Source organism: Callorhinus ursinus, unplaced genomic scaffold, assembly GCF_003265705.2.
Source record: "Callorhinus ursinus isolate GAN/ISIS: 27379988/994484 unplaced genomic scaffold, GSC_fseal_2.0 scaffold26, whole genome shotgun sequence".
Lineage (NCBI taxonomy): Eukaryota > Metazoa > Chordata > Mammalia > Carnivora > Otariidae > Callorhinus > Callorhinus ursinus.
The window spans coordinates 24,507,475-24,533,625 of NW_027397088.1; the positions used below are offsets into that span (position 1 = coordinate 24,507,475).

Genomic DNA, 26,151 nt, shown 5'->3' on the forward strand with positions numbered 1-26,151 from the left:
GAGGTTTTGTCTAGGAGTAGAACAAGGCCCCTTGTCAGGATCTAGCACGTTTTATCTGGAATCCATCCCGTGAGAAAATGGAGCTCCCTGGAAACACTTGCCGCTAATCCTCTACAAGGTGGTTGAGATTCATAATGGTGACTGAGAACATTTTATGTAGCAGAAGTGCTTTTAAGTCGTTGAAGAAAGGGTGAAGTATGGAAGTACGTTCAGTATAACTTGGCATCTTTACTTCACCACTTTGCACCCACGTCCTCCCGTGATCCCAGGTGCCTCTGACCCGCCGGCACCCTTCCTCACCGCCTGTGACCTCCTCCCCTCCCCCATCCTCCCCACTTCACTCGTGAGAGCCACGCCTGAGCCCTTGTCATCTCCTGGAACAGTGTCTGCTGGGGTGGAATCACATTTCCTCATCCCGCTCTGAGCACCCCCGTTCCACTTTCTGGCCTTGGAAGAACCAGGGCCTCCCAGCCACACATCCCTTGGCTGGCAGTGTCCGGCGCTGCAGCTGGGCCCTGGCAGGACCCTCGCAGCCGTCTGTCGCCCCTTTGTAGCTCACCTGCCCGGAAAGCCTGCAGTCCCACCGCGCACCAGCTGCCCCCCTTCTCCGCACGCCTGGGCTGCAGAGAGTCCCGCAACTGGTCCACGTGGCGCCACCAGCAGCTCATGACCTTCACTCTCGCTGGGCTCTTACTGGTCCTGTGGGCTTCCATTTAATGTCTCAAATTGTTTCTCTATTTCCGAAGCCTGCCCCCCACCCCTGCCCTCCAGATATTTGTCTACAGTGCCTGTCCAACCATCTCATGCACCCTCTTGAGGCCTTCCGTGGCCCCTCATTGCCCTGAGAACAAAATCTGAACTCCATGATCCGAACTCGAAGGCTCTCTCTGACCTGGTTTCGGTGTAGTTCCCTGGACTCCTCTGTCACCCCCCCCCCCCCCCCCGTCACACGGCATTTGCTGGCTGCTTTGAACTGTGTGCAGTTTCTGGTGGTGAACACGAGCCTTCTCGTCCTGAACTTGCTGGCCCTTTATCTGGAACACTTTCCCTGGCTCCTGGTCCCACCCCCCTCCAGATGAAGTCTTTATTGCTCTCCAGGTTTTAGCATAGATGCCAAGACCCCTTCGCTGCTCTCTCCCCACCAGAGAGTAAGTTAAGTGCCCTTTCTGCCGCCCCCACTCCCACCCCCACCCTGTGCTTCTTCTGTATTAAGACTTCTTTTATATTGCCTGTTTATTTGTCTGGTTCTCACGAGAGACGGATCACTGGGAACACAGGCACGATGTCTGTTTTGTTCACGGTTGTATACTGAGGACCTGGTAGCTGGTCTTGCCACACTGTAGACATTTAATAAAAATTTGGGGGTGAATCAAGGGATTCATAAGTTGCTCGTTACATGATTACTGGGTGATAACTAGGAGAGCATCAGCTAACGTTTGTTGAGACTTTACCAGGCACCAGGGGTTGTTTTAATAACCTCACAGGTATTAATTTCTTTCTTTCTCGCAGCTAGGGTAGGTCCTCCCACTTTGCTAGTTCTATGAATAATGACACTTGGGGGATGGTTGGCTGTGCCTTTAATCACTACTTCTGTCCTGCTTCTGCGCATGTGCGCGGGACCTTGTTAGCTCCGAGGATGAGCATGGGGCCTGGGTGTGCTCTCTGGCCCAGAGGGCTTGTCGTCAGAGGGGAAGAGATAGTAAAAGGAACATGCTCTTTCTCGATGGCCATTCATATGTGGTACGGTGGAAAGACGGGGGATTTGTATTTTAATTTTTTAAAAGTTAGTGATTTATATTTAGTATACACCTAATTTAATACTAGAACACACTGTTTTCTAGCCATTCTAATAGAATCGAATGTTACAAAACAACTCAATAACATAGAGACTATTTACATCACCGGGTAATACCCTGAGCTTACAAAAGGGAGTTAAATAAAGAAGTTCATTAAGTTCCTGTAGATCTCCAGCTTCTTAGTGCTCAAAAAATGGAATTATTTTTACAAAAATTGAAGTGGCAGTCATCTTTGGTTTTAAGAAGGGCATATCACCAAATAGAGTTCTGTGTGCAGGGCAAAAAAAACCTTGATTTTTGAAATTTATTGTTACTGTTGATCTTACAGGCGAATCATGAAAAAAGTCTCCATGGAGCCATCTGAGCGACTGGCCAGTCTCCAGGCTCTGTGGGATAACCAGACCGTGGCCGAGCAGGGCCCCTGTGGTGAGCATGCCTTTTAAAACCAAATTATAAATGGCTGCATGGATGTCCCCCTGCCAGGAAGTTACGTCTATTCCTAGTATGTTACTGTAAAGGTGTAGTTATTTTTAAGGTGTAATTAGCACTGCATAGACTTTAGATTGGTGGACAAAAGTCCTATATTTAAGCTGTATTGCATGCTGCTATGTACTTACTATAGAACAGGGGGGCAGAATCTTCGCTGTTTTCCCAAACAGAAGGAACAATCAGCATTGTCAACATCGGCCATATTTAAACTTTTAAATTTTAACTTCAGATAAATCATTTAGCCGAAAACCCGTCGCATTTCTATTGTGGATTTCAGGTGGATTTTCTCAGATGTATGCCTGTGTTTGCGACTGGCTTGGATTTTCATACAGAGAAGAAGTACAGTGGGTAAGTGTGTGTGTGTGCACAGGTGCGTGTGTATGCACACGCACGCCTGACTATTCCACTAGGTGACTGGCTTCTTTCTTTTTTTCTCTCTCACCTCCATTCATTTTTTTGCCTAAAGTCTTCCTTCCTCAGATTCCGTGAAAATCTGTCTGTATCATTATCTAATTCTCTTTGCATCCCTCTTTCCCTGATGATCTTTGTGGACTACATGATCGAATTTTATTTCAAATAGGATGTGGATACAATTTATCTGACGCAAGACACCAGGGAATTGAATTTACAAGACTTCAGTCATCTTGACCACAGGTAAGCTCCTTCTTTCTTCCCTTCCTTTTACAACTAATTGTGCCTCCAGAACTGTATTTCTCTGCTGGTGCTTACGGACATATGTGATCTCCAGAAAATCCTCTTACAAGGGACATCGGGAGAATCTAAGCATCTCTGAATCTTGCCTTCCAAGAAATACTTTCAGATGCGTTCATTTGGGAATGAAGTGCCTGTGTGTACCTCAGATCCAGAGTTTGTGCTTAGAAACTGTGGAAATAGAATTCTCAAGTTCTTTTAACAGCCCACGAAAGTCTATATAATCATCTGCCTGTATATATATATATATATGATAGGGTATTAATTTGCCTAATTGCCATTAGAACATTTTTCTAGGAGGAAATTTTATGCTGCAATCCTAAGAAATGACTTTTCAATTATAATTTCTTTAAGAATTGGGGATTGCTCGGGTATAGATGTGCATATGGTGGTGGAAATCCGTTCGCCAATATCCGCCTTGTGATAATGGTAGTACAACTGTGAATCCCGTTACATGTTATTTGAGAGCCTTGTAGGTTTTAAGACCTTGACTTCCGTATATTTAGGGCTGTATTTAGGGCTATGGCTAATGTGACTAGGCCCCAGAGGAGAAGCTTCATTCAGTCTATCCCAAGTTCTTTTGCTCCCTGACAGAGCTGAGTGGTGCCGCAGTGTCTTTGCTGGTGGTTTATCCTGGGTTTTCCTGTCTCCCCCACCCTGGATATCCTGTTACTTATTTTAAGTGGCAGGTATTAGTCCTACCCCAGTGAACCTCAGCCTGGGAAATCTTCCATCCCTGTTTGGAATCGAGAGAGAATCCTGGGATTCCGGTTGTCCCTTTTATGCCACGCGGACAGTTGGGATTGCAGGCAGCATTGTTACGCTTTCTTACCACCAGCATCTTGCCCCGAAAAATGCCATTTCAGATTATTTCTCCACCTATCTCAGGGAAATCTAGCATTGTACAGGGTGAACCCCCAAGAGTTCAAGCCAACTGAATTGAGCAGAGAACACGGATGCTACCTGGAGGCAGCTTGTCTCTGCATAGCTGGGCATATGGAGGACGGTGAGGCAGGGTCTGCTGGGTCTGTAGTTGTGACCGAAATCAAGTGCCGATAGCCACTGGTTCTCAAGCTTGGATCTGCTTCCTTCTTGTGGAGCAGGCAGTTTCTTTCCTGCTTAGGACCGGTCTCCCTCTTCCTACATGCGAGGGAACTTCATACTCCCATTCAGGCTTGCCTGTTTCCTGTGTAGCTCGTGAAAAAGTGAACTGAGAAACGAAAAGGGAAAGTATTTGCTCTGCAAGTTTTTTTTGCAATAAAAACAGAAAATGGCACATAAAATAAGAGGAGTGGGTAGGCTTGCCGCATCAGAGCTCAGTGTTTTTGGCCCCGGGATCCCTTTATTGTTCTTGAAAACGGTTGAGCTTTTGTTTATGTAGGTATATCTTTTGGTACTGATCATCTCAGAAATTAAAACTAAAATTAAAAACATTGATTAATTCCTTGAAAGATCTCAATAAGCCTATTACATGTTAACGTCGGTACCAGTTTTATGAAAAATAACTATTTTCCAAGACAAAAAATAAGTCAGCCAGAAGAGTGCATTCGTTTACCTTTTTGCTGATCTCTTTATCTTCGTAACCTCATAGAAGACCACTCACTCTGTTGTGATTCGTGGCCCTGAGTGAAATACATTAAGAAAATGCAGACTGAAGCGGACACATAGAAGAGGGAGTATTTTTAATAACCTTTTCACTAAGCTATGGATATTCTTCTTTGATCGTTTACCACAACTCGGTAAGAGATGGTTTTCTAAAGATCACTTGGCAGGGTGCAATCTGAAACCGTTCAGTGCACATTTTGTTACATTAAAATGCGCTTGGTCCATCTTGTACTTTGATGGGTCCTACCTTTAGATGATTTCGTAGCATCCTGCATTGGTCATTTAGAAAATACTGGTTTGCGGAGTTTTGCATGGCGTCCAGATATCCGCTGTTGTACAAAAGGAAGAAAAGAAGACATTTGTTAGCACTGCCGATCTCATCCAGAAAGTCGAAGTGTGGCAAAGCTGTCAAGCTCATTGTGGCAGATAAAGGTCTTCCCAAATTTAAATTTTTTTTTAAAGATATAATTTTACTATTGGAAAAAAGTGCTGTCACGTGATTTCCTTGAAGTGACTGGCTAACTTTTTACGCCTTAGAGAAAATACCTGCTAAATCCCAAGTCTCGATAACTGTGTTTTGTCATTTTTTTCATGGTGTTCTGTGAATAAAGGGAGTTAGTTCTGCTTCTGACTCTATCACAGGAATACTTTACCTGAGACAGTGATCCCCTTTGGTACGTAGAGGAAGCATTTTGTGCATACTTCCCTTTTGTCACACAGGCATGTACTCAAGGGCTGAGATTTAATAAAATGAGTACTTTTTACTGCTTCATTAGGGGCATTCTTAAAGGAAACTGGCAGCTGGGTGCGTGGTGGTGGAGAACAGTGACCAGCATCCCAGCTTGGCGCTGCTGAGTTGGTTCCTGCTGAGGCCCGAGCCTTTTTCCTCCTGTCCCTTCTCTACCCGCCATGCAGACATCTCCACGGTGTAAAGGACAATTGATTTTTGTGTTATTGTGAAAATACTTTTGAACTTGTAAAGCCCCTAAGGGAGTCTCAGGGTTTCCCTGGGATCCATGGACCCTAGTTGGAGTGAAGACATTGTGTAGGGCAGCTAGAGGTGTTTCTCCAGGTTTCTTTGTTACCCCCTTAATGATTTTTACACCATTCGTAGGTTGTGCATAGTGCTGAATTTTCCAGCTTACCCACTGTACTTAATTTGGTGATTAATCTGTCACCAGAGGGACATCTGGTGCCTAGGGAAGCTACTAATAAATACGGTTACCTGAAAAATGTAGAAATATGTAGAATCCTATCTGTGAGTGAGAAACCTTGTCAAAACTTAGAATTTTCCTCCAGATCTTTCCTAATTCCTTAGCTGGAGAATTTTCATTTTGTCAGGAAACACTGCATTCATAATCATCTACTTTTCTTAACCTGCTTAAGGGCTAGAAGGATGTTCTTCATTACTGAGACTTTAGATGATAAGGTGGCATACCTTTTCTGTAAAGGGCCAGATAGTAAATATTTTAGGGCTTTATGGGGCAGAGAGTCACTGTTGCAATTATGCGCCGCTGCTGGTGTAGATTGAAAGCAGCTCCAGACAGTACGTGATTGAATGAGTGTGACTGTGTTCTAATAAAACTTTATTTACAAAAATACGCACTGTGGGCTCTGGTTTGCTCATGCCTGCTCAGCATCAGTAGCCTCTCACGTGGGATGTAGATACCCAAAGAAAAATGCAAGATGAGCTACCAAAGAATAGAAAAATGATGAGCTTCTATTTATGTTCATTGTTAACTCATTTTAAAATTTCTATTTTTGTTTTGTAATGTATAATACTATTACTATTATAGTATTTCGTATATAATAATTATGAAGAAATTAGGGAGTTCTCAAAATTTTTTTTTAATTTTTTTTTTTTTTTGCAATGGGCTTAGTAACAGTGGACATCACTGCTCTAGATGTCCTCTTTCCTACTAGTGCCTAAATACTTAGACTTTTTATTTTAAGATTTTATTCATTTATTTGACAGAGAAAGACACAGCGAGAGCAGGAACACAGCAGGGGGAGTGGGAGAGGGAGAAGCAGGCTTCCCACTGAGCAGGGAGCCCGATGCGGGGCTCGATCCCAGGACCCTGGGGTCATGACCGGAGCCACAGGCAGACGCTTAGCCATCTGAGCCACCCAGGCGCCCATAAACACTGACTTTTTCAGAATTCTGTCTTTCTCTCAATCTTCAAAGTTTATCCTCTTTTTCTGGAGGATGTAATTTGTCTCCATGATTCTTACTATTAAAATTAGCACCAGTTTCTATATAAAGAGGTTACTCTCAGTCTTATTCGATGGCCTGTATTAATAGTATTTTGCCAATCAAGTTACAACCAAGTATATTGGGTGAACATCCGTGTTTATTAGAAGTGGGAGCATGCTTATCTATGAAGGAAATCTGCACTTACTGGCCGTAGTTTGGTAGGATTCATGGTGGTACAATCTGAGTGTGTGATATGGGTCAGTCTCTGAGTTTGAGAGGTCTTACAAGAATGTTGGTGACTCTCTCATTTGGGTATGAATTATGGAGAGGAGAACAGAGGAATTGGACAGATTGCAGGTGCCATGCGTTGAGCTGGCATTTGTCAGCAAATAGGGGCCGTGCTTCTTATATGCTTTGATGGGTTTTCCCACAGTGGCTCCATGTTTCTCTACGTGAAAATAATTCCCGATTGGCTGTCGTTCAAAACTCTATCTTTTCATTTCATTCTTTCTTGTATTTAGTCATCATAGTTAGAAACATCCCTTCTTAAGAGTCCCTAAAGCCATTAGTGATCCTGGAATGGAAGTTCCACGAGGGCTGGGCTGTGTCTGTCTCATTCCTGCTGTCTGATGTCATGCTCTTGGGTCAAACCAGTGGCTCAGAATAAAGGATTTTCAAGGGAAACTGAACTCCTCTAGGGGAGCAGATCATTATCCTGGGAGATTGAGGGGATTTTTTTTTTAAAGATTTTATTTTATTTTATTTAAAGATTCTATTTATTTGACAGAGAGAACAGGGAGAGCGAGCATGAGTGATGGGGTGGGGCAGAGGGAGCGGGAGAAGCAGACTCCCTGCTGAGCAGGGAGCCTGACTTGGGGCTCCATCCCTGTTCCTGTATCTTCAGCCACTTCACTAAAGTCTTAAGGGGCCCACCTAGGAGCTTCAAGGGAAATTTATAAGCAACTTGAATGCTGTGATCAATGACTAACTAAAAGGCTGTATCACAACCGAATGTAGGACCAGACACCCTGTTGTTGCTGAATAAGCATTCAGGGCTGAGGACGACGGGGCACATGCTAGATCCATCCAGTTACTTCCTGGAGAAGAATAGCAATTGGGAAGTACTTGGGAAAATGCCCACTCGTTATTTATAGCTTCCAAAACTTTATTTAAGTATATTCTCGAAATTTATTCTGATTCAGATATCACTGGTGGGTCAGAAAGAGGCGTAGCTTGAAAAAGGCTTTGTCGTACATTTCTCATGGGATCTCTCAAAGGCCCGTGAGCCGCCATGTTAAAAGTGTGATTAGACTGTAATTCAGAGTGGCGGAGAGTGATGAGGGTGTAGAGGTGGTGGTGCCGAGGCGGAGAGGCTCTAGCTTTAAATACATCCATTTTTCTTGTTCCCAGGAGACTTTTAAGAGGAGCTAATCTCATCAATCCTCTAAAGACTCAATGACACGCATCACTGAATTTAAACTTGACTCCTGAGAGCCCAGCCAGCAGCTCATTCCCTTCAGACTCATATTTTCGTGTTTTCATATTTCTTACTCATCAAAGTGACATTCTTGAGCCTGACACTTTGGGGAAAAGTTTTGAGTGTGGGTTAATGTTTGTCAAGGTTGTCCCGAGGGCATTGTTGTAATTCTTTCCTTATCTAGACTCTTTCTCTTTATTTCCACTCTCATTTCGAAAGGAAGAAGTGCTGTTTGGAGTGTGGAGTCAGCTGTGAATAGCAATGGACTCTGATGTACAAGTTGATGATATTTTGGGGAACATGAAGAAAACAGAACTTGTTTTTCTTTCTTTTTTTTGTTTTTTAAGATTTTATTCACTTATTTGAGAGAGAGAGAGAGAGGATGAGCAGGGGGAGGGGCAGAGGGAGAGAGAGAGAGAGAGAGAGAGAGAGAGAAGCAGATTCCCCGCTGAGCAGAAGCCCGATGAGGGGCTCGATCCCAGGACTCTGGGATCATGACCTGAGCCGAAGGCAGATGCTTAACCGACTGAGCCACCCAGGTGCCCCTAGTAGAACTTGTTTTGTTTATTTCATTTTATTTGTGTGTCTGTATGTGTTTTATATTGAAGGTAATATATTGGGATAGTGGTGCATGTATATAATTTACAGATAAACACAGATTTGGGGGAGGTTTGTGCTCAAAATATTTTTCAGTTAAGAGTGAATGATCAAAAAATTTAGAGATCATCTGTTTAGGATTCTGGTCATGTCCTCATCGGTGAAGTATTTCAGGTTGTCACGTACCTTACAGAGTTGGCGAGTGGTCCAACTAATCATTTAATAATAGATGAGACATGCCTCTATATAGATTAGAGTAACAGGAAGGAATAGCTAATCCATGACATTTGAAAGTTCTTAAAGCCCTCCAAGTTCCATTTTCAAACTGGATATGAAGGAGAAAAGTCTAAGTTATCCCCAGAAAAGCTCTCAAATGAATATGTCTGGAAGATACTGCTGTGGTTCGGGGTCTTACCACCCTTTCCGCGAGAGTGCACGTTCCATCGTGCACATGCAGGAAGCATGCACCGTGGCAAGACCACATTCTTGCATGAAACACCTCCTTTGAGCCTCTGAATGCTTGTGAGGTTTATTTGGAGGAAATCTTTACTCCTGTGGTGTACGGGTATACTACAAGTAATTACCATGCTGTTCACTGGATTATTGCTCTTTACCTGTGTGCTTTTCCCACATTGTGGATTATGAGGCTTGCCAGACATCCTTCAAATCTGTCAGTTTATTTTTATTCTTTACCACCCTTTTGGAGCATTTCACACTGTCTCTCTAAAAATCCCAGGCAGTTTCAGAGAGGAGGAGGCAGGCAGGGCCAAGTGAGTAAGGAGGGAAATTTGGCCCCAAAATAATAACTGAAAAAATTAAATTCTTAAGAAGTCCTACAGATCAGAAGGATGAGGTTTGACAACTGCTAATTCAACAGGATATCTAGAATTTAGCAAAGAATTTCCCCAGTGACTTAGACCCTCAGTCACTTGCCAACCTCTTTGTTTTTGCAAGTTAACTTTTTAAAAATAGCTCCCCAAAATTAGCAGCTTAAGTCTGATGTCCCAAACAGCAAGAACACTGTCAGTATTTGAGAAATCACCCCAGGGTATGTCTTAGTATTGACTTTCCAAATACGAACGAAGTGAGTGGTTGAATGTGATGGAAAAGGTTTGGAGTCTGATCTAAAATCCTACGGCTGCGCCGCCCTGGATTCCCTGAAGAGGAGGTTGAAGATTCTGGGGGACACAGAAGACAGGAGACTCAGTGAGATTGTAGCACAGGTTAGGACAGCGGGTTGGTGAGTCCCACTGCTTGGGTTTGAGACCTGGCTCTGCCCAGACTAGCATTGTGTGATCAGGCAGCTCTCAAACTTCTCTATGTCCTCGGGGTTTCCATCTGTAAAACAATGTGAATCATAATGCCTCCCTCTTGGAGTTATTGTGAAGACTCTGCGGATTAATATGTCTAAAACATTTTGTGCTGGTACATTAAAAAAGAAGTTTAAATAAATGCTTGCTACTTAAAAAAAAAAGATTTTATTTATTTTAGTGAGAGAGGGTGAGCAGGGGGAGGGGCAGAGGGAGAGAGAGAAAATCTCAAGCAGACTCCCTGCTGAGCGTGGAGCCTGACATGGCGCTCAGTCTCAGGACCCTGGAGATCATGACCTGAGTCGAAATCAAGAATCAGATGCTTAACCAACTGAACCACCCAGGCGCCCCTGCGTGCTACTTTTATATCCTAAAAGACTTGCCTCCTTTTAAAATAAATACCTATATCAAGTGGCCAGTTTTCTTAATTAAAAGGAAAAGAGTTAGAGATACAAAATCCCTACATGACAGAAAATTTTGCATTTCCAGAGGCTAGTTCGTGATCTTTTCTGTGATGCTCTTATATTGTTAGCTTTATGATGACATTTTCTTCTGGAAAGGTATAAGTGAAAAACTTGGTTCTTTTGAGTTTTGAGGGAAGGTTTGGATCACTCAGTGTTGCCAACTGAGATGAGAAGTAAGGATCTCAGCTTGTATTACAAATCCCAACCTGTGGCTGGATTAACAACCATAACCACAAGGAGCAACCCTGTGTATAATACATTTATATAAAAGGTTAGGGAATATTAACTGTGTCATCTCTTCCCACACAGTGTAAGAAAAGATTCTGCCCTGTGGCTCTAAAGGATATTAACATCGGATCTTCTCAGGATTTGGAGTCTTAAACATTTTTGCTCCCATTTTAAGGAAAGGTAGAAGTATCCTATGGAAATGGCAAGAGAATACTGTGTTGCCATGTTGCCAGGACTCAGGAGAGGGTTCCCTGAACTGTAAGCTCTTCAAGGATGACTTTACTCTTCAGATCAAAAGTCAAGTGGCAATTAAGAGTCTCTTAGGAGATCAAAGCTAAATCCAGTGGGATATACAGTCAGTGTCATGGACTGATGGTAAAAAGCTGTTACCCCGTGAAAATCGGTCAAGATGACAAGCATTGGTGTTTGGAAACCTTTCTGCATTATATAATATAATGCCTGCAGGGCTTAGTGAAAACAGGAGAAGGGGCTGGTTCTGGCTGGCACAGGCCCCACCAGGGGAGTGCAGGGAGCTCTTTGCAGTGAGGTGATATCAGCACAGCTGCTGGGGGCCCCGCGCGAATGCCAAATTGGCTATTTATCCTGGGTTTGCCGATTTGCTTGCTTATTACTGTGTTCTAAGAAAGCCATCTGGGAAAATGAACTCTCAGGAATCAAATTATTGACGTGCGGTCTTGTGTTTTTTCTGTTGGGGTGAGATGCACCGGTTTTGGTCATGATTGGTGATAGTTTGTTATAGTTAGGCGGAGTCTCCCGGAACTTTGGCCTCTGTGTGGTGGCTGTCCTGGTGGCTTGGACGGTCCGAGAGGAACAGATTCGAGGAATCCCGAATGAGCCTTGGTTCAGACCTTGGCTTTTCTCTAAAGTGTTTTCTGAAGTGCTTTCTGGATGCTTGCTTCTCAGACTGAAAGCTCCCCATTCTCCGCACAGTCCAGCCAGGGTGTGAGAGGTTTCAGACCCGAGAACCGAGGTTTGACCTGCTGTTATGTGCAGCTGTAGCTCATTTACTTTGGTTTCTGTTTTGTGTTCTAATGTGTGAACATTCCACCATTTATCCATTCTGCAGGTGGTTGGATATTTGGGTTAGCTTCATGACCCTTTTGAGCAACGCTCCTAAGGCTATTCTTAGTGTTGATTGTGGAGAGAAAAGTGTGCAGTAGTGTGCCAGAATGCAAATAGTGATAAAGTCAACCACTCTATCCACCACTTAGGTCAAGAGATGGGCTGTTGCCTCTCCTAAGAAGACCTGCATGAATCCGTTTTCCTTTGCGGTTCCCCCTGCGCCCCTCCCCCACCTGGTTGTAATAATTATTCTAACAGTCCTTGTGTTTCTTTATGGCTTCATCATAAAAGCATGCATATTTCAGTTGGGGTTGCAGTAACTCTTTAATGAATTTAGGAAAAATTATTTATTTTGCCTTGGCTCCTGTTCTAGCCTCGCTCCAGAAGCCACTTTCTGTCTGCCTCGGGCTTCTGCTGTTATCTTGGATACATCTTGCCTGCATAATGGAAACTGTCACCTTCCTCTGATACGTCCTACCTACTTTGCTGAAGTTGTTAACCTCCTGAAACATTTCTCTGCTTCAAAGCTTTTTATGGTCACCCTGTCTATGGTCCTGTTTCTGGTACTGTAACTTTCAAGGCTGGTTTCTGGACACTTAAGTGTCCTGTTTGTTTACTGCTGTATGCAAACCACTCCAGACTGAATGGCCTACAGCATGAGTGGTCACTTTCAGGTACCTGTCTCTGTTCTGGGCTCGATGGGGCTCTGCTAGGCGGATTTTGCTTGCGCTCTTCCCAACCCTTACGGTCAGATGGGGGCTGGCTCCGGAGCCGTCTGAAGGTTTCCTCATTCACACGTCTGGTGGCTGATGCTGTCTGCCGGGACACTTCCACGTGGCCTTCCCATGTGGCCCGGACCTTCTCAGAGCAAGGCAGCTGGATTCCACGGGTGAGCGTGTCAAGAGAGGGAGCTGAGCAGAAGCCATATTATTGCCTTTTCTATCCTTTGCCCTGGAAGTCCCACAGCATCAGAGGAAGACATCCATGTTGTCTCCCGTGTCTGACAGTATGGAATACAGCCGTTATAAACAATAATATGTAAGTTTTTGTGTAAGGACAAATTTTTATTCCTCTCGGTTGAGGACGTAGGATTGAGACTGCTGGGTCTTATGGTAAGTGTATGTTAAACGTAGGCACTGTCGGACTGTTTTCCACCTCCACTGTGCTATTTGCATTCCCCTCAGCAACGTATGAGGGTTTGCATGAGGGTTTCGGTTGCTCGGCATCCTTGCCAGCCCTTGTTAGTTTTTTTTTTGTTTTTTGTTTTTTTAATTTTAGCAATTCAGTAAGTTTATAGTGGCATCTCCTTTTGGCTTTAAACTGCATTTCTTTAATGGCTAATAATTTCAAACATCCTTTTTTTTTTTTTTTTTTTTTGAAAGATCTCTTTTTTCTTTTAAAGATTTATTTATTTATTTGAGAGAGAGAGTGAGTACACAGAGGGAGAGGGAGAAGCAGACTCCTCACTGAGCAGGGAGCCCGATGCGGGGCTCGATCCCAGGACCCTGGGATCATGACCTGAACCAAAGGCAGGCACTTAATCGACTGAGCCACCCAGGCGCCCCTCAAATGTCTTTTTATATACTTCTTTGCCATTGATATATCTTATCTGATGAAACTGTCTTGTTTAGGTCTTTTTGCCTGTTTTTAAAAATTGGGTAGTTTCTTATTACTGACCTCCAAGAGCCAGCATTTACCTCAGCACGGGGCTTGTCTTGCCCTTCTCTTAACAGATCTTTGGCAGAGCAAAGACGGTTGATTTAGGTGAAGTCCGATTTATCCATTTTTCCCTTTTATGGATCATGCTTTTGGCGTCAGATATAAAAACTCTTTGACTAAGCCATTCCTTGCTCTGTTGACCATTTCTTCTCCTAGATTCTCTACCTCTAGCTGTGGAGTTTGCTCTGCCTTTTCAGGGTGTTTGCAGTTCGTATGTAGAGACGATGCTGCCCCACCCCCTGTGTCAGTGCAAAGCCTGGTTCTATTAGTGATGTGCTCTTCACTTCCTGCCAACGACTTCATTATGACAAAAGCCAGCTGCGCTCCCAATCAGGTGACAGGCTAGAACACATAATAAAGAGGCTCTGAAGTGTAGTAGCTACTTGACATTAAATCGACAGAAGGAGAGAAGCCGAGAATGCTTTGCCCTAGTTCCTGAATGGAGAAGTACAGGGAACACTCTTGGACTAAGCGTGTGAGAAGCCGCCATTTGCCCCCAGAGAAGCAACAAACTGTCACCACATCCCAGGGAGAGCGTTCACTCTTGCACGTGGTCGGGGGGCAGGGAGGGAGGAGCGGTAAAGGGAGTGTAAAACCACCATGGCAAGAGTTGCTGTTCGTCCTAATCTGAATTCTAAAACGTAAGCAAGATTAATAAAGAGGCTGTTCGGTAGGGCAGGGGGCCTGTGGAACAAGGTGACTGAGACTAGTAATTCCTTTGCGTTGTTTTTCTCCCCTACCTGTGGGGCTCCTTTCTCCCATTTATTTATTTATTTAATATTTTATTTACTTATTTGCAAGAGAGAGAGGGAGAGAGCGCACAAGTAGGGGGAGAAGCAGAGGGAGAGGGAGAAGCTGACTCAACTGCTCAGCAGGGAGCCCGACGCAGGACTCGATCCCGGGACCCCAGGATCATGTAGTTGAATGAGATGGTCTGTGTAGCTTGCCCGCCATGGGGCCTGGGACCAGAAGTTATGAAATAATGTGAATTTCACCTCTCTTTCCACCTTCTGCCTTTCTTTTCTATCTCAGTAAAAATTTGAGTATTTGCTGTGTGTCCTGCCATGCGGGTGAAACTGATTATGGTCTCACTGAAGCCAGGCAACCGAAATAGAGTTGGTTTTCAAAGAACTTACAACCTGGGAAGGGGCGGGGGAGACAGATGTTGAATACCAACTATTATCCAAGGCCGAGTAAAATTAATGCTAAACAGAGACGCAAACAGGGTGCTGGCTGGGGTGACCTAGGTAGGGGACTCCTAGAGGATGTGTAATGTACGCATCGCAGGATCATTGGATTCTCGTAGCCGAACACAGCAGTAAAAGACAACTTCTGACTGTGACATTGTCTGGTATGTTTGATGTGTAGTAAACCATCTGCCTTTTGGCCTGAGGGTGAGTGAGGGGCATGTTGTAGCAGGTCAGGCTGGATAAATAGAGTGCAGACAGGTCTCTGATGCAAGTAGCTGCCCTCCATGGCTGAAGAATGTGTGTGAAGCATAAGACAAAAACACACCCGGGCTAGCTCATGTGTGTGATCCGTACAAGGAACTACAAGAAAGTACCAGAGGGTTGTAGGATGCTGGCTAAGCATCGGGAATCCATTCAGGGTCACTTATCTGCAAGGCTAGACAGTGTCCTTCCTTGCTTGCAATATAAACTCAACTAGAGAACACAGTTGACTCTTAACAGTGGGAGGGTGGGGGCTGCGGCAGTGATCTCCCCTCACAGTCGAAAATCCAAGTATAAGCCTTTCACTCCCGAAAAATGTTAAGTACTCATAGCCTCATGTTGACCAGAAGCTTTACCGATAACATAAACATGTAACACACACTTTGTATGTGTACATGTATTATATACTGTATTCTCACAATAAAGTAAGCTTAGGGGAAAGAAAATGTTACTGAGGAAATCATAAGGAAGAGAAAAATAAATTTAGAGTGCTATACTTTTTTTTATTAAAAAGAAACCCATGCGGTTCAAACCGGTATTGTTCCAGGTTAAACTGTATATGACATTCTTGATGGTTAAAGAAATCAGACTCATTAACATAGAAGGAGGAGTACAGTTTCTCCTAGAGCAAGGAGGTTCCCTGGGCAAATGCTGCTACTAGTCTCTTTTCCTTTACATATAGACATTAGGGGCCCTAGAGGTCGTTTAAATTCAGCTTTTCGGAATTCTGCTGCCATCATACTGAAGGTCTGTCCCAGAGAATTGTTGTCTCGTGGTTGAAGTAGTTTTAGTGGGATGTTGTGTTTGTAAATAAAAGGAGCTAACAAGTGAACTTGGATGTCGTGGGTTGAGAATAAAGCACCAATAAGGCTCTGGTAAGAGGGCTTTCAATGGATGTTGTTATTTCTGCTTCTAGGGACCTAATTCCCATCATTGCTGCTCTGGAGTACAATCAGTGGTTCACAAAGCTATCTTCTAAGGATCTGAAACTGGTAAGTAAGTGAAGATGTTGCAAATGTTGCTTACTTCTGCTGAGTTTCAAAAGCCTGATAGTTATCAAAAAACATTTGTTTTTCTACTCATCTGGCGAGCTGTGTACATGCTTTTTTCTTGAGGAGATGTATTTTCCTGTAAATGATCTGCATACCATTTTACCAAGTTGGTAATGTGAGATGCTCCAGGGAAGTACTTCCTCATGTTTTCAGCTGCTTCAGGCAATTTTAGATAATGAACAGAGAGACACATTTAGCAGAGCCTCAGTACACACACATGCTGTTGGCAAAAACTATTAAAGTTACGTTTGCACAGCTGCAAATAGCAGACTTGATGTTTCTATCCTGCATTCCATCTCCACAAAGCTTCCCTTCCTAAGAATTTGGGAAAACATGATCAGGTAGAGTTGGTCTGCTGGAGTGATACTAGTTAACATTAATTTTCTAGAGGAGTTTTTGGGCAGATTTATATGTCAGCAAAATGAAATTGAAAGTGAGATATTAGTTTTCATAAGGTATGGGGGAGCCAAATTTTTGGTCTCTTTTACTAGTGGAAGTGAGGTGCTTTGTTGGGGATTTTTTTGCAAGTTAAGAGCAGCCGTATGGGCAGACGCTTAAATATATGTTAGCTTTCTGCTACTTCATTTTAGGACAGGAAATAATCTAGAGGTGGTTTTATTGGCGACTCTGCATTCAAGCCTCCAGCTTTCAGAGGTCATGGAAACGGGAGGCTTAACGATTTTCATAGTGAAGAGGTAGGATTTTGATGGAGGCAAGGGATCTGTAGAAAATGGAGGGTTGAGGTTTGCTAGTGGACAGGCTGCTGGTTCTCCAAACCTGGCTGGGGTGTGAGCGGCTTAAGGTATTATTAGTATGGGCATGGACTGAGCTCATTTGGGGCCCACTAAGAGCCAGTGTGGTACAGGAAAGAGTGTGGGCTTGGAAACAGAAACCTGGGTCTCAGATTCTGGCTCCTACGGCAAGGCCGTGGGGCCTTAGGGAAGTTACTTGACATCCCAGGGCCTCACCTTCCTATTACTGAGAGTTAATTGGAGTTCATGTCTTATTCATCTCTGTCCAGTGCTTACCAGAGTATATTGGCTCATGATAGCTATTCCATAAAAATTGGTTTAATAAATAGGTGTCACATTAGTTTGTTGAATGAATGAATGGACATAGCAGTATAGCTAATTTGCAGGTTATTGAGATGAGTAAATCATGTATATAGAAATGCTAACATAGTACCTGACATATTGTAGGCATTTCTTGCTATTATTTTTATATCATCAAATACTTGGTAGCAAGTATGGGAATGTGAGTTATGGAAACTGTATCAGCTACACAGGGGGAGGATCTGCACTCAGTGAGGGTGGAGCTAGGCATGGCGGGGAGCCAGGTGAACTCCCAGGGAATGGACAGGACGCCATGATGGGAGGGAGACCCGGCAACAGAAGCCTCTCAATTGCTGCCGTTTGCAGGACTTGAGCCCGCAGAGATGACAGGCAGGAGAGGGGAGCCATTCGAGGAATGAGAAGTAGATTAGCTCAGTGATTGTAGGATCGGGGAGAACAATGCTTCTCTACCAGGTCAGTTGACCTGGCTCATTGAAACCTCCCTATAAGTTCATGACTTTCAAAATGGGGCACAGGACTGCTCTGCGGAGGGGCTGCCTATCCCACTTTTGGAAATTGTGCCAACTCGCGATTACAGGAATGCGTCCTGGCCATAGGGGCTGCCCTTCTATCATTGTTTCTCCCGGGCATGATCTCTGCCGTTGCCTTAGATGTTTAGGCAAGAAATTATGCACCTCATCATTTCAGTTCTGGAACACGAAGCACGTAGGTACTCAGATGCTTCCTTGGATGTCCTGGGATGATGAAAGGAAGTGTAGTGACAGGATTTGAGGGCTGCCCTTACTGCTTTCCTAGTAACTAAGATTTAAGCGCAAAAATACCTATGTGTATATTTTTAACACTTGGTATTTTAAAATGAAGAATAGTCTTTGGGATATCACTCTTCAGTCTTCAAAAAGAATAGCAGTTTTTCATGTTCTTCACCCAACGTTGAAAATAACTGATACTTGCCCCTTAGATGGGGATGGCAAGATGCAACCTCGGAACCTTTTCTGATCCGCAGCTTCGGGGCACTACGCTAATGGTCACGTGCTACTCACGTGCTAGGTTTGGGGGGTGTGTAGCTCTTTACAAATTTCATCACTATACTATTCTTCAGTGCAGAAAACAATTCTTCTCATGTACTTGGGCACTTAATAAAAAGTAGCAAAATTAACGTAGACATGAATGACGTGTTCTACCTCTCCCCCTACAAACATTTTAAACAAAAGTTGGACATATTTTTGTACATTTTCTGTAATAAATTTTTATTATAGTAATGATACCCCATAGGTAAATGAAAGCCCTGCTTTGGAAAATTGTTTTTCTGGATACTCTGTAAGGTAGCTCAGGAAAGATAAGGATATACCATGGATTGTTTTTGGAAATTAGGATAATCCCTGCAAAAACATTGTCTAAGCAGTGACTTTTTATCATGCCAGCACAGAGTAGGGTCAATACCCCTGGTTGTATATTATAAGACAAGAATTACACTGATAAGGGGGTCACCATTTTGAAAATCACCACCATCGGCGTAATGTAAATTGCAAGTGGAATTAATTTTCCTCTTCCTTCATCAGTCTGTGGGACACATCAGAAACTCCCGGACTGTGTGAAAGCTACATTGTAGACTGAATGAAATCGGACAGCACATGAGAATCACAAGTGCCTTAGATGCTGTGGGACTTGTGTGTTTCCAAGTGAGGTTTTCTAAAGGATATTCACTAGCCAATTTTTGTTACATTTCAGACTATTGCAGTGATGGCTGATCCAGTTGAATATATGTGATCTGATGAATGAAAGAATTGTAATTTTTTTGTGGTATTTTAGGAAAAGAAACGGCTTTGATTATAGTATGCCATGGTACACACGATTTTCTCCTTCCCCTCCCCCCACCTTCCCTCCCTCCCTTCCCTCCTTCCTGCATTTCTTTCTTTTCTTTTCCTTCCTTCCTTCCTTCCTTCCTTCCTTCCTTCCTTCCTTCCTTCCCTCCCCCCTCCCTCCCTCTCTTTCTTCCTTCCCTCCCTCCCTCCCTTCCTTCCTTCCTTCCTTCTATATCATAAAGGGTTTAAATAGACCCTAAGTTGTGATTAGATTTTAAAATCACTTTTTAATGTAGAAGTAATTTTAAAATCAGGAGCCACCTTAAATTAGTTTTGGGATAAAGCAGAAACATAAACAAATTAAAAAACATTAATATGTAAAATTAAAAAAAAATTTGTACACTTCCGCCACCAGGATACAACTCTTCATTTTTCCTAGCACCCTCAAGCCTTGCACTATCTACATCAGCCATTTCAGTTGTGATCTTTATTAAACACTTCATTTTAATTTTGCATTTTCATATTATATCCTAAGCACTTAAAATATTTAGACAGATACAACTTTACAACTACTTAATTTTAAAAAACAATGTTTATTAACATGAGAGAGCACTTATTGAATTCTTGTTGGGTTGTTTCCCCCTTTATTTTAGAGAATACTAGCAGGAACATCGTAATAGTTTTTTATGTACATATGTATTTATTTATCGGAGTGAGAGAGCACAAGAAGGGAGCAGAGGCAGAGGGAGAAGCAGACTTCCCACGGAGCAGGGAGCCCGATGTGGGACTCAATCCCAGGACCCTGGGATCATGACCTGAGCCCAAGGCAGACGCTTAACGACTGAGCCACCCAGGCGCCCCTAAGGAACGTCGTAATAGTTAACGTTTATCAAGTGCTTATTCAGCCACCCTTTTAAAGTACATGACATCTTTGAACCTTAACTTTCTTATCTATGAAACGGGAATAATACTTCGCAGTTTTATGATAAAATACACACAAAGGGCTTAGCTTGGGGCCTAGCGCAACACAAGAGCTCAGCAAAAGGATTGTCACTAGGAACCTTAACATCGTTACCAACACTAAGTCTTTTGTTCTTACGCTGGAGGTCACATTCTTTGGGAATTCCTTTTGGTTTTCCCAAGATTGGGATATGCCTCTGAGTGCCGACAGCACTACTGAAATGGCCTTTTAACGGTTCCGTTGTAATTGTCTGTTTTCTTGTCTCAGCGACCTGCTGGGTGGTATACTCTTAAAGGCAGGGACTTTCTGTGCTTGCTTGTTGTTGTATCCCCAGGACCTTCATTGTGATGGTGCATAGTGGTAGAGGCCGGGTCAGGTTTTGTCGAAGGAATTACTGCATGAAAATGTGGTTTATTTAATTAAAACTTTGCATCTGCATGGATTTGTGACAACAGAGTGAGATTGCCTTGAGACTTAGGGCATGGTCACACAGTGTCTTCTCTTACAGTCCACCGATGTCTGTGAACAGATCTTGAGAGTGGTGAGTAGGTCCAGTCGGCTGGAGGAATTGGTGTTGGAAAACGCCGGGCTCAGAACGTGAGTATTGTCCCGAATGTACGAATATGTGGCTTAAAAGCTTCCTGCCATTTCCTCTGAAATGAATATATAGGTTTGTTTTTTTTTTAAAGAGATTGAGGCACTCACATATAAAGTATAATGTTTTCGCTTAAAAAAAAAAATAAATAAAGGATCCCTGTGCTCCCCATCATCACAAAGATCAAGGATTTTATAACATCCTCTGTGGTCTGGTCACTGGATGTTTTCAAGGGAGCCCGGAGTGGTGGTTAGGACAGTGGGTCCTGAGCCAGGTGCCTTATGGCCTTGGGCGAATTGCTGCACTTCTGAGCCTCACTCTTTTTATATCTTTAGGATGGAGAACACAATAGCACCTACCTTATAGAATGATGGCTGCGAGAAGTAAACTTATGTAAAATCCTTAGAAAAGTAGCTTTCATATTATAGATGCTCTGTGTTAGCTCTTAGGAATATCATTCATGGTAGTCCTGATAATAACATATTTCCCATTTTGCTTAGATCTGTTTTATGTGTTTCTCTCTCTTTCCAAATCCATACTTAACCTTGTTCAGTAGTTGGGAATGGCTCGGTCGGCAGTGCCCAAGCCTCACGTGGAGTTCAAATCTGCCAGAACAAAGACTTTACTGCTCCTAAGTGAGGGGGGTTGACAGCTTCATAATCATAGCACTTAGTGTGTTATTTTAAGTACAACATACCTAAAATAGTGATTTTGAATTTTTGTTAAAACATAATGGTAGCAATCGTAGCCTTTAAACTCAATAATTAGGGCAATCAGTTTTGCATTTGTGAGTATTGTGCGAAGTGAGATAGGGTGAACAGCTGATTGCCGTTTCCATGAGAAGCAGGTTCAATTCAGGATTTTTTTTTAAGTTATGGAGGGACTAAGTAATACTATTTTAAAGGGGCAATTATATATTTTCTTTTTGCTTTTGAATGAGGTTTTGGCTAATGAAAATGAACCACATTTTGGCTATGGGTTTACAGATTTCTCTAATGAGGATATATACTTATACTTGTGTATACAGACTAGATAGGGTGTTAACGAATGTATGGTAAGTAGATTAATATTGTAAAGAAAGGTTTTCTTTTTTTAGATTTCACTCTAGCTCTTCTAGCTGTCAAACTTTTATTTGAGCAGTATTGCATTTTGTGTTCTTTAATCTTACTGTTTTGTTTACTTGCAGAGATTTTGCCCAAAAACTGGCCAGTGCTCTAGCGCATAATCCCAACTCAGGACTCCACACAATTAACCTTGCTGGCAACCCACTGGAGGATCGAGGTATTGTAGCAATTCATGTGATCACTGAGGCCAGAATTGTAAGAGCATTCGGCAATTTTTGTGTGGCCACCCCCAGAGAATGGCGTCAAGCTCACTTCTAATTATTTAATAAATGCTACTGATGCTTTGCTGGCTTCTAGGTTTTTCTACCCTTTGATGAAAATACTGGTGCTAAAATTCATTCTCTAATCAACTTCTTTTGAAGAGATACAAACAGAATGGAGGATATTATTTTTAAACTGCCGTATTAGTTTTTTATGACTGCGTAACAAATTACCGTCCACACGGCAGGGATGTGTTACCAGACAGTTTCCTTCGGTCGGTAGCCTGGGCGCAGGTTCGCTGGGCTGTCTACTCAGTCTCTCGAGACTGAAGTCAAGTTGTCAGCTGCGGCTGTGATCTTGTGTGACCTGATGTATTCAAGCTTGCTGGTTGTTGGCAGAATGAATGTCCTTGGCTCTGTAGGACAGAGGTCGTATATTCTCACTGCCTCTCATCGGGGACCACTCCCAGCACCTGGTCTGTGCTCAGGTCCTTACCACACAGCCTCTCCTCTCACTACGTCCCAGTTTGCTTTGTGCTTGAGGCAGTAAGGAGCATGTCTCTTGGATACTTACCTCTCTTTTAAATGGAGCACCTGATTAGGTGAGGCCCATCCAGGACAGTCTCCCCTTTTGATGAACTCAAAGTCAACTGAGTAGGAGCACAGTCCCATTAGCGATGTGTCATATGCTCGTCAGTCTGCCCCACACACTCAAGGAAATTGTACAGGGCAGGTATACTGGGGGAAGGAATCTTGGGGATCATCTTACTATTCTGTGTACCACATGTATCTTTTAATATTTAACAAGATTTGAACATGGGGATTGGGAGAAAAGGAAGGACTGGAGTTCACGATGAGGCAGAAGAAGGTTTCGTTGAAAGTGTGCGGGCAAAGGGCAGAGTCAGTAGGTTTAGAATGTGAAACTTTAAACATCTGAATTCTCAGTAGGGGAACGTTGGTGGATGTGGCTTAAGAAGAAATAGCTTTATCTCTAGAGAGACTATTTTGTTTTCATTATCTGTTGCAAATGTTTTCTAGCATTGTTGAATAAAAGCCTTTCATCTTGTAATGTTATATATTTGATGAGGATTAAACTGAGCTGAAGGTACTGATAGAGACAGTTCTGCTTTGTGTTCCTGACAGAGAGACTGTTCTTCATTGAAAGGGATACCCACCCATGTGGTATTCAAGCCAAAAATAAAGAGCAATTTCCTAGCATATAAAGTAGTGAATCTAAAAGAAGTTTGAGACTGAATTAGAAAACTAGATCACGTGAAAATCATCCTCATGGAATCAACCACAGCTGAAAATCGTGGATGCATATCCCTGAAATAGGAGTTTCTTTGGGGGTATAGGAATTTCTTTAGGAAAAACTGATGTTGTCTCTATTAGCCAACTGCTAGAAAGTGATGAATATGACAAGTGGAAATATACACGGAGATTACCTTTTATAGATAGGACGGCAGTTTCTGCTTTGTTTTTTAAAACGGGAGGGACCCAAACATATTCATCTACTGACTGGACAGACTCAGTGGAGGGAGGTAGGTGCTGGAGGCAAATCCTTAAGGATGTAAACCCAGAATGCAGTAGGCCAGGGGATGGGAAACGCAAACTCACACCACAGTGAGATACCACTTCACAACCAGTATGGCTATGATCAAAGTAAGTGTTGGAGAGGACGTGGGAAATGGGGACACATGCCTTACTGGTGCGAATGTAAAATGGTGCAGCCACTTTGCAAACTGGTTAGACAGTTTCTTAAAAAGCTAAACACAAATTGGGGTGCTTGGGTGGTGCGGTCGGTGAAGCGTCCGGCTCAGCTCGTGGTCTCGGGGTTGTGGAGTCGAGCCCCGAGTTGGGCTCTGTGCTCTGTACGGAGTCTGCTTCAGACACTCTCTCCCTCTCCCTCTGCCTCTGCCCCTCCTTCTCCCCCCCTACCCCCACATGTGCGCGCATGCTCTCTCTCTCTCTCTCTCTCAAATAAATAAATCTTAAAAAAAAAAAAAATAAAGCTAAACACAGATTTGCCACACAACCCAGCAGTTGCACTCCTAGGTATCACTGAAGATGAATGGAGCCTACGTGTGAATGAATGTTTACAGCAGGAGTCTTCATAGTAGCCAAACCGTGGAAACCGAACCGTGGAGGCAGATGAAGGGCTGATCCACACTACGACGTGGTGGGACTTCAGAAACCTTATGGCAGGTGAAAGAAGCCAGACCTGCAAGACCACACAGTTTGAGTTTGGGAGCTTGGAAGGAAGTGTGAGGCCCTTTGTCTCATCTGTTGTGAACCTCGTGTGCTCTGAGGGGCAGCCGTACTGGACCCTCAGACGCTTCCCTCAGACCCTCGTCTTTGGTTTAAACTTCTTTGCTGGTTCTTGCTTCGTTCTGGTGCATTCTAATTAGATGCAGACATTTCTCCTCCACCCGCTTCCTTTTCGTCCCTGCTCCCTGTTCCTCATCCCCCCCCCAGCATCCTCAGACCTTGGACGTAATCAGTATTTCGTTTATGTTGAGTTTGATTTCATCTTAATTCTCTTCTGTAGCTTTTTAATTGCATTGAACATCATGGCAAAGTTGAGAGAGATTTCTTTTCTGTCAGAACATGGGCTCAAAGAGGATGTTTCCAGGCTTTCGTGCTCCACATTCCTACCTCTGAGACCTAATTTGATGTCTTTTCATCTCCCTGCAGTCCATTCGCAGGAGCTAAAACCCCAGATCATTACAAGGATATTTTCCTCAACATTGTGTGCACATACTGACTCTCCAATACGGTGTCTGCTCACATACACTCAGTTTTTGACACTCCTGAAAATGTTTTCTCAAGCTGAGACTTTCCTTGTTCCAGCCCCTTCTAGATTCATTCACTGATACATTTGCCAGTGTTCTTGGACAACTGCCAACACCCATATTTCCTACCTTCACTCTTGAGGCTGAGCCTCCTGAACACAAATTCTGTATAGGTTTTATTTATTTAAAAAAAATTTTTTTTTAAAATTCAGGCTAAATATCTGAAGATGTTTGGTAGTTTTTCTGCTTATGGATGGAAATTCCACAAGAAATCCAACTAAGTGTAAAATATTTGTAAGAATTTCAATCCAGGCAAAATATTTCATGATCTTTGTTTCTAAGCTGTTCAGTGACTGTATTTTATGTTTGAAAACAGTAAAAAGCGCGGGGAAAGAATTTATAATTGAATTGTAGGGTATATAAAAGAGCAAGGAAACTCAAGGAAACACAAGACCGTTTAGCAGCCCAGAATTCTGAGGAATTTCAACACCAAATGAAATTTGATTTTGTACTTGAACCATTCACTCAGGGACTTACTTGGAAACTCTCAGAGAGCAGGTTTGGCTCCTTGCGTTGTGATATGAATGTTAATGCAGCAAATTCCTGTTATTTACTGCTCAGTCTCCTTGTCACACTTCTGAACAAAGGACAGACAGCCTTCTATTGTCGAGGGGCTCGTGGGGAAGGCGGTTAAGGTATGAATTAGTAAGCAGGGTGTAGTGTGTGTGAGCGGTGGTGCAGGTGTTGGGTGCCCTGCTTTCTCTCTCGTGCAGAAGAGACACATAGGCAGGGAAGAGACCACACACATGCACAAGCTCTTCTTCTTCTGGTTGGGGGTCCAAGGCTGTTCCCTGGCTTGCTCTCGGAGCTCTGTCCTGATGTGTTTTCAGATTGTAGGTCCAGACCCATTAGCAGGTCCTGAGCTCGGTTCCATAGCTCTTGACAAGCATTTGAACAAAGAAGAAGAATGGGACCCCTGGGTGTCTCCCTCGGTCGCCGGCCAGCTCTCCGTCTCGGCTCCGGTCTTGATCTCACAGTGGTGCCTTCAAGCTCCCGCGTTAGGCTCTGTGCTGGGTGTGGAGCCTACTTTATTTTATTTTATTTTTTTTTAAAGATTTTATTTATTTATTTGAGAGAGAGAGAATGAGAGATAGAGAGCACGAGAGGGAAGAGGGTCAGAGGGAGAAGCAGACTCCCCGCCGAGCAGGGAGCCCGATGCGGGACTCGATCCCGAGACTTCCAGGATCATGACCTGAGCCGAAGGCAGTCGCTTAACCAACTGAGCCACCCAGGCGCCCTGGAGCCTACTTTAAACAAAAAAAAAAAAAAAAAAAAGAGGGAAGAAGAAGGAGTAGAACAGAATAGAAAATATCGGGGGCACCTGGGTGGCTCAGTCAGTTAAGTATCTGCCTTCAGCTCAGGTCCTGA

At 43.4% G+C, this 26,151-nt stretch overlaps 1 protein-coding gene across 1 annotated transcript in view; it reads left to right on the forward strand.

Moving 5' to 3' along the window:
* Positions 1-26,151, forward strand: part of CARMIL1 (capping protein regulator and myosin 1 linker 1) — a 318,183-nt gene that overhangs the window by 140,380 nt on the left and 151,652 nt on the right. Inside the window, exons 6-11 of the mRNA XM_025890957.2 lie at positions 2,125-2,222; positions 2,563-2,633; positions 2,866-2,939; positions 16,041-16,116; positions 20,521-20,609; positions 21,794-21,888. Coding sequence (XP_025746742.1) covers positions 2,125-2,222; positions 2,563-2,633; positions 2,866-2,939; positions 16,041-16,116; positions 20,521-20,609; positions 21,794-21,888 — 503 coding nt within the window. The remainder of the gene's footprint in view (positions 1-2,124; positions 2,223-2,562; positions 2,634-2,865; positions 2,940-16,040; positions 16,117-20,520; positions 20,610-21,793; positions 21,889-26,151) is intronic.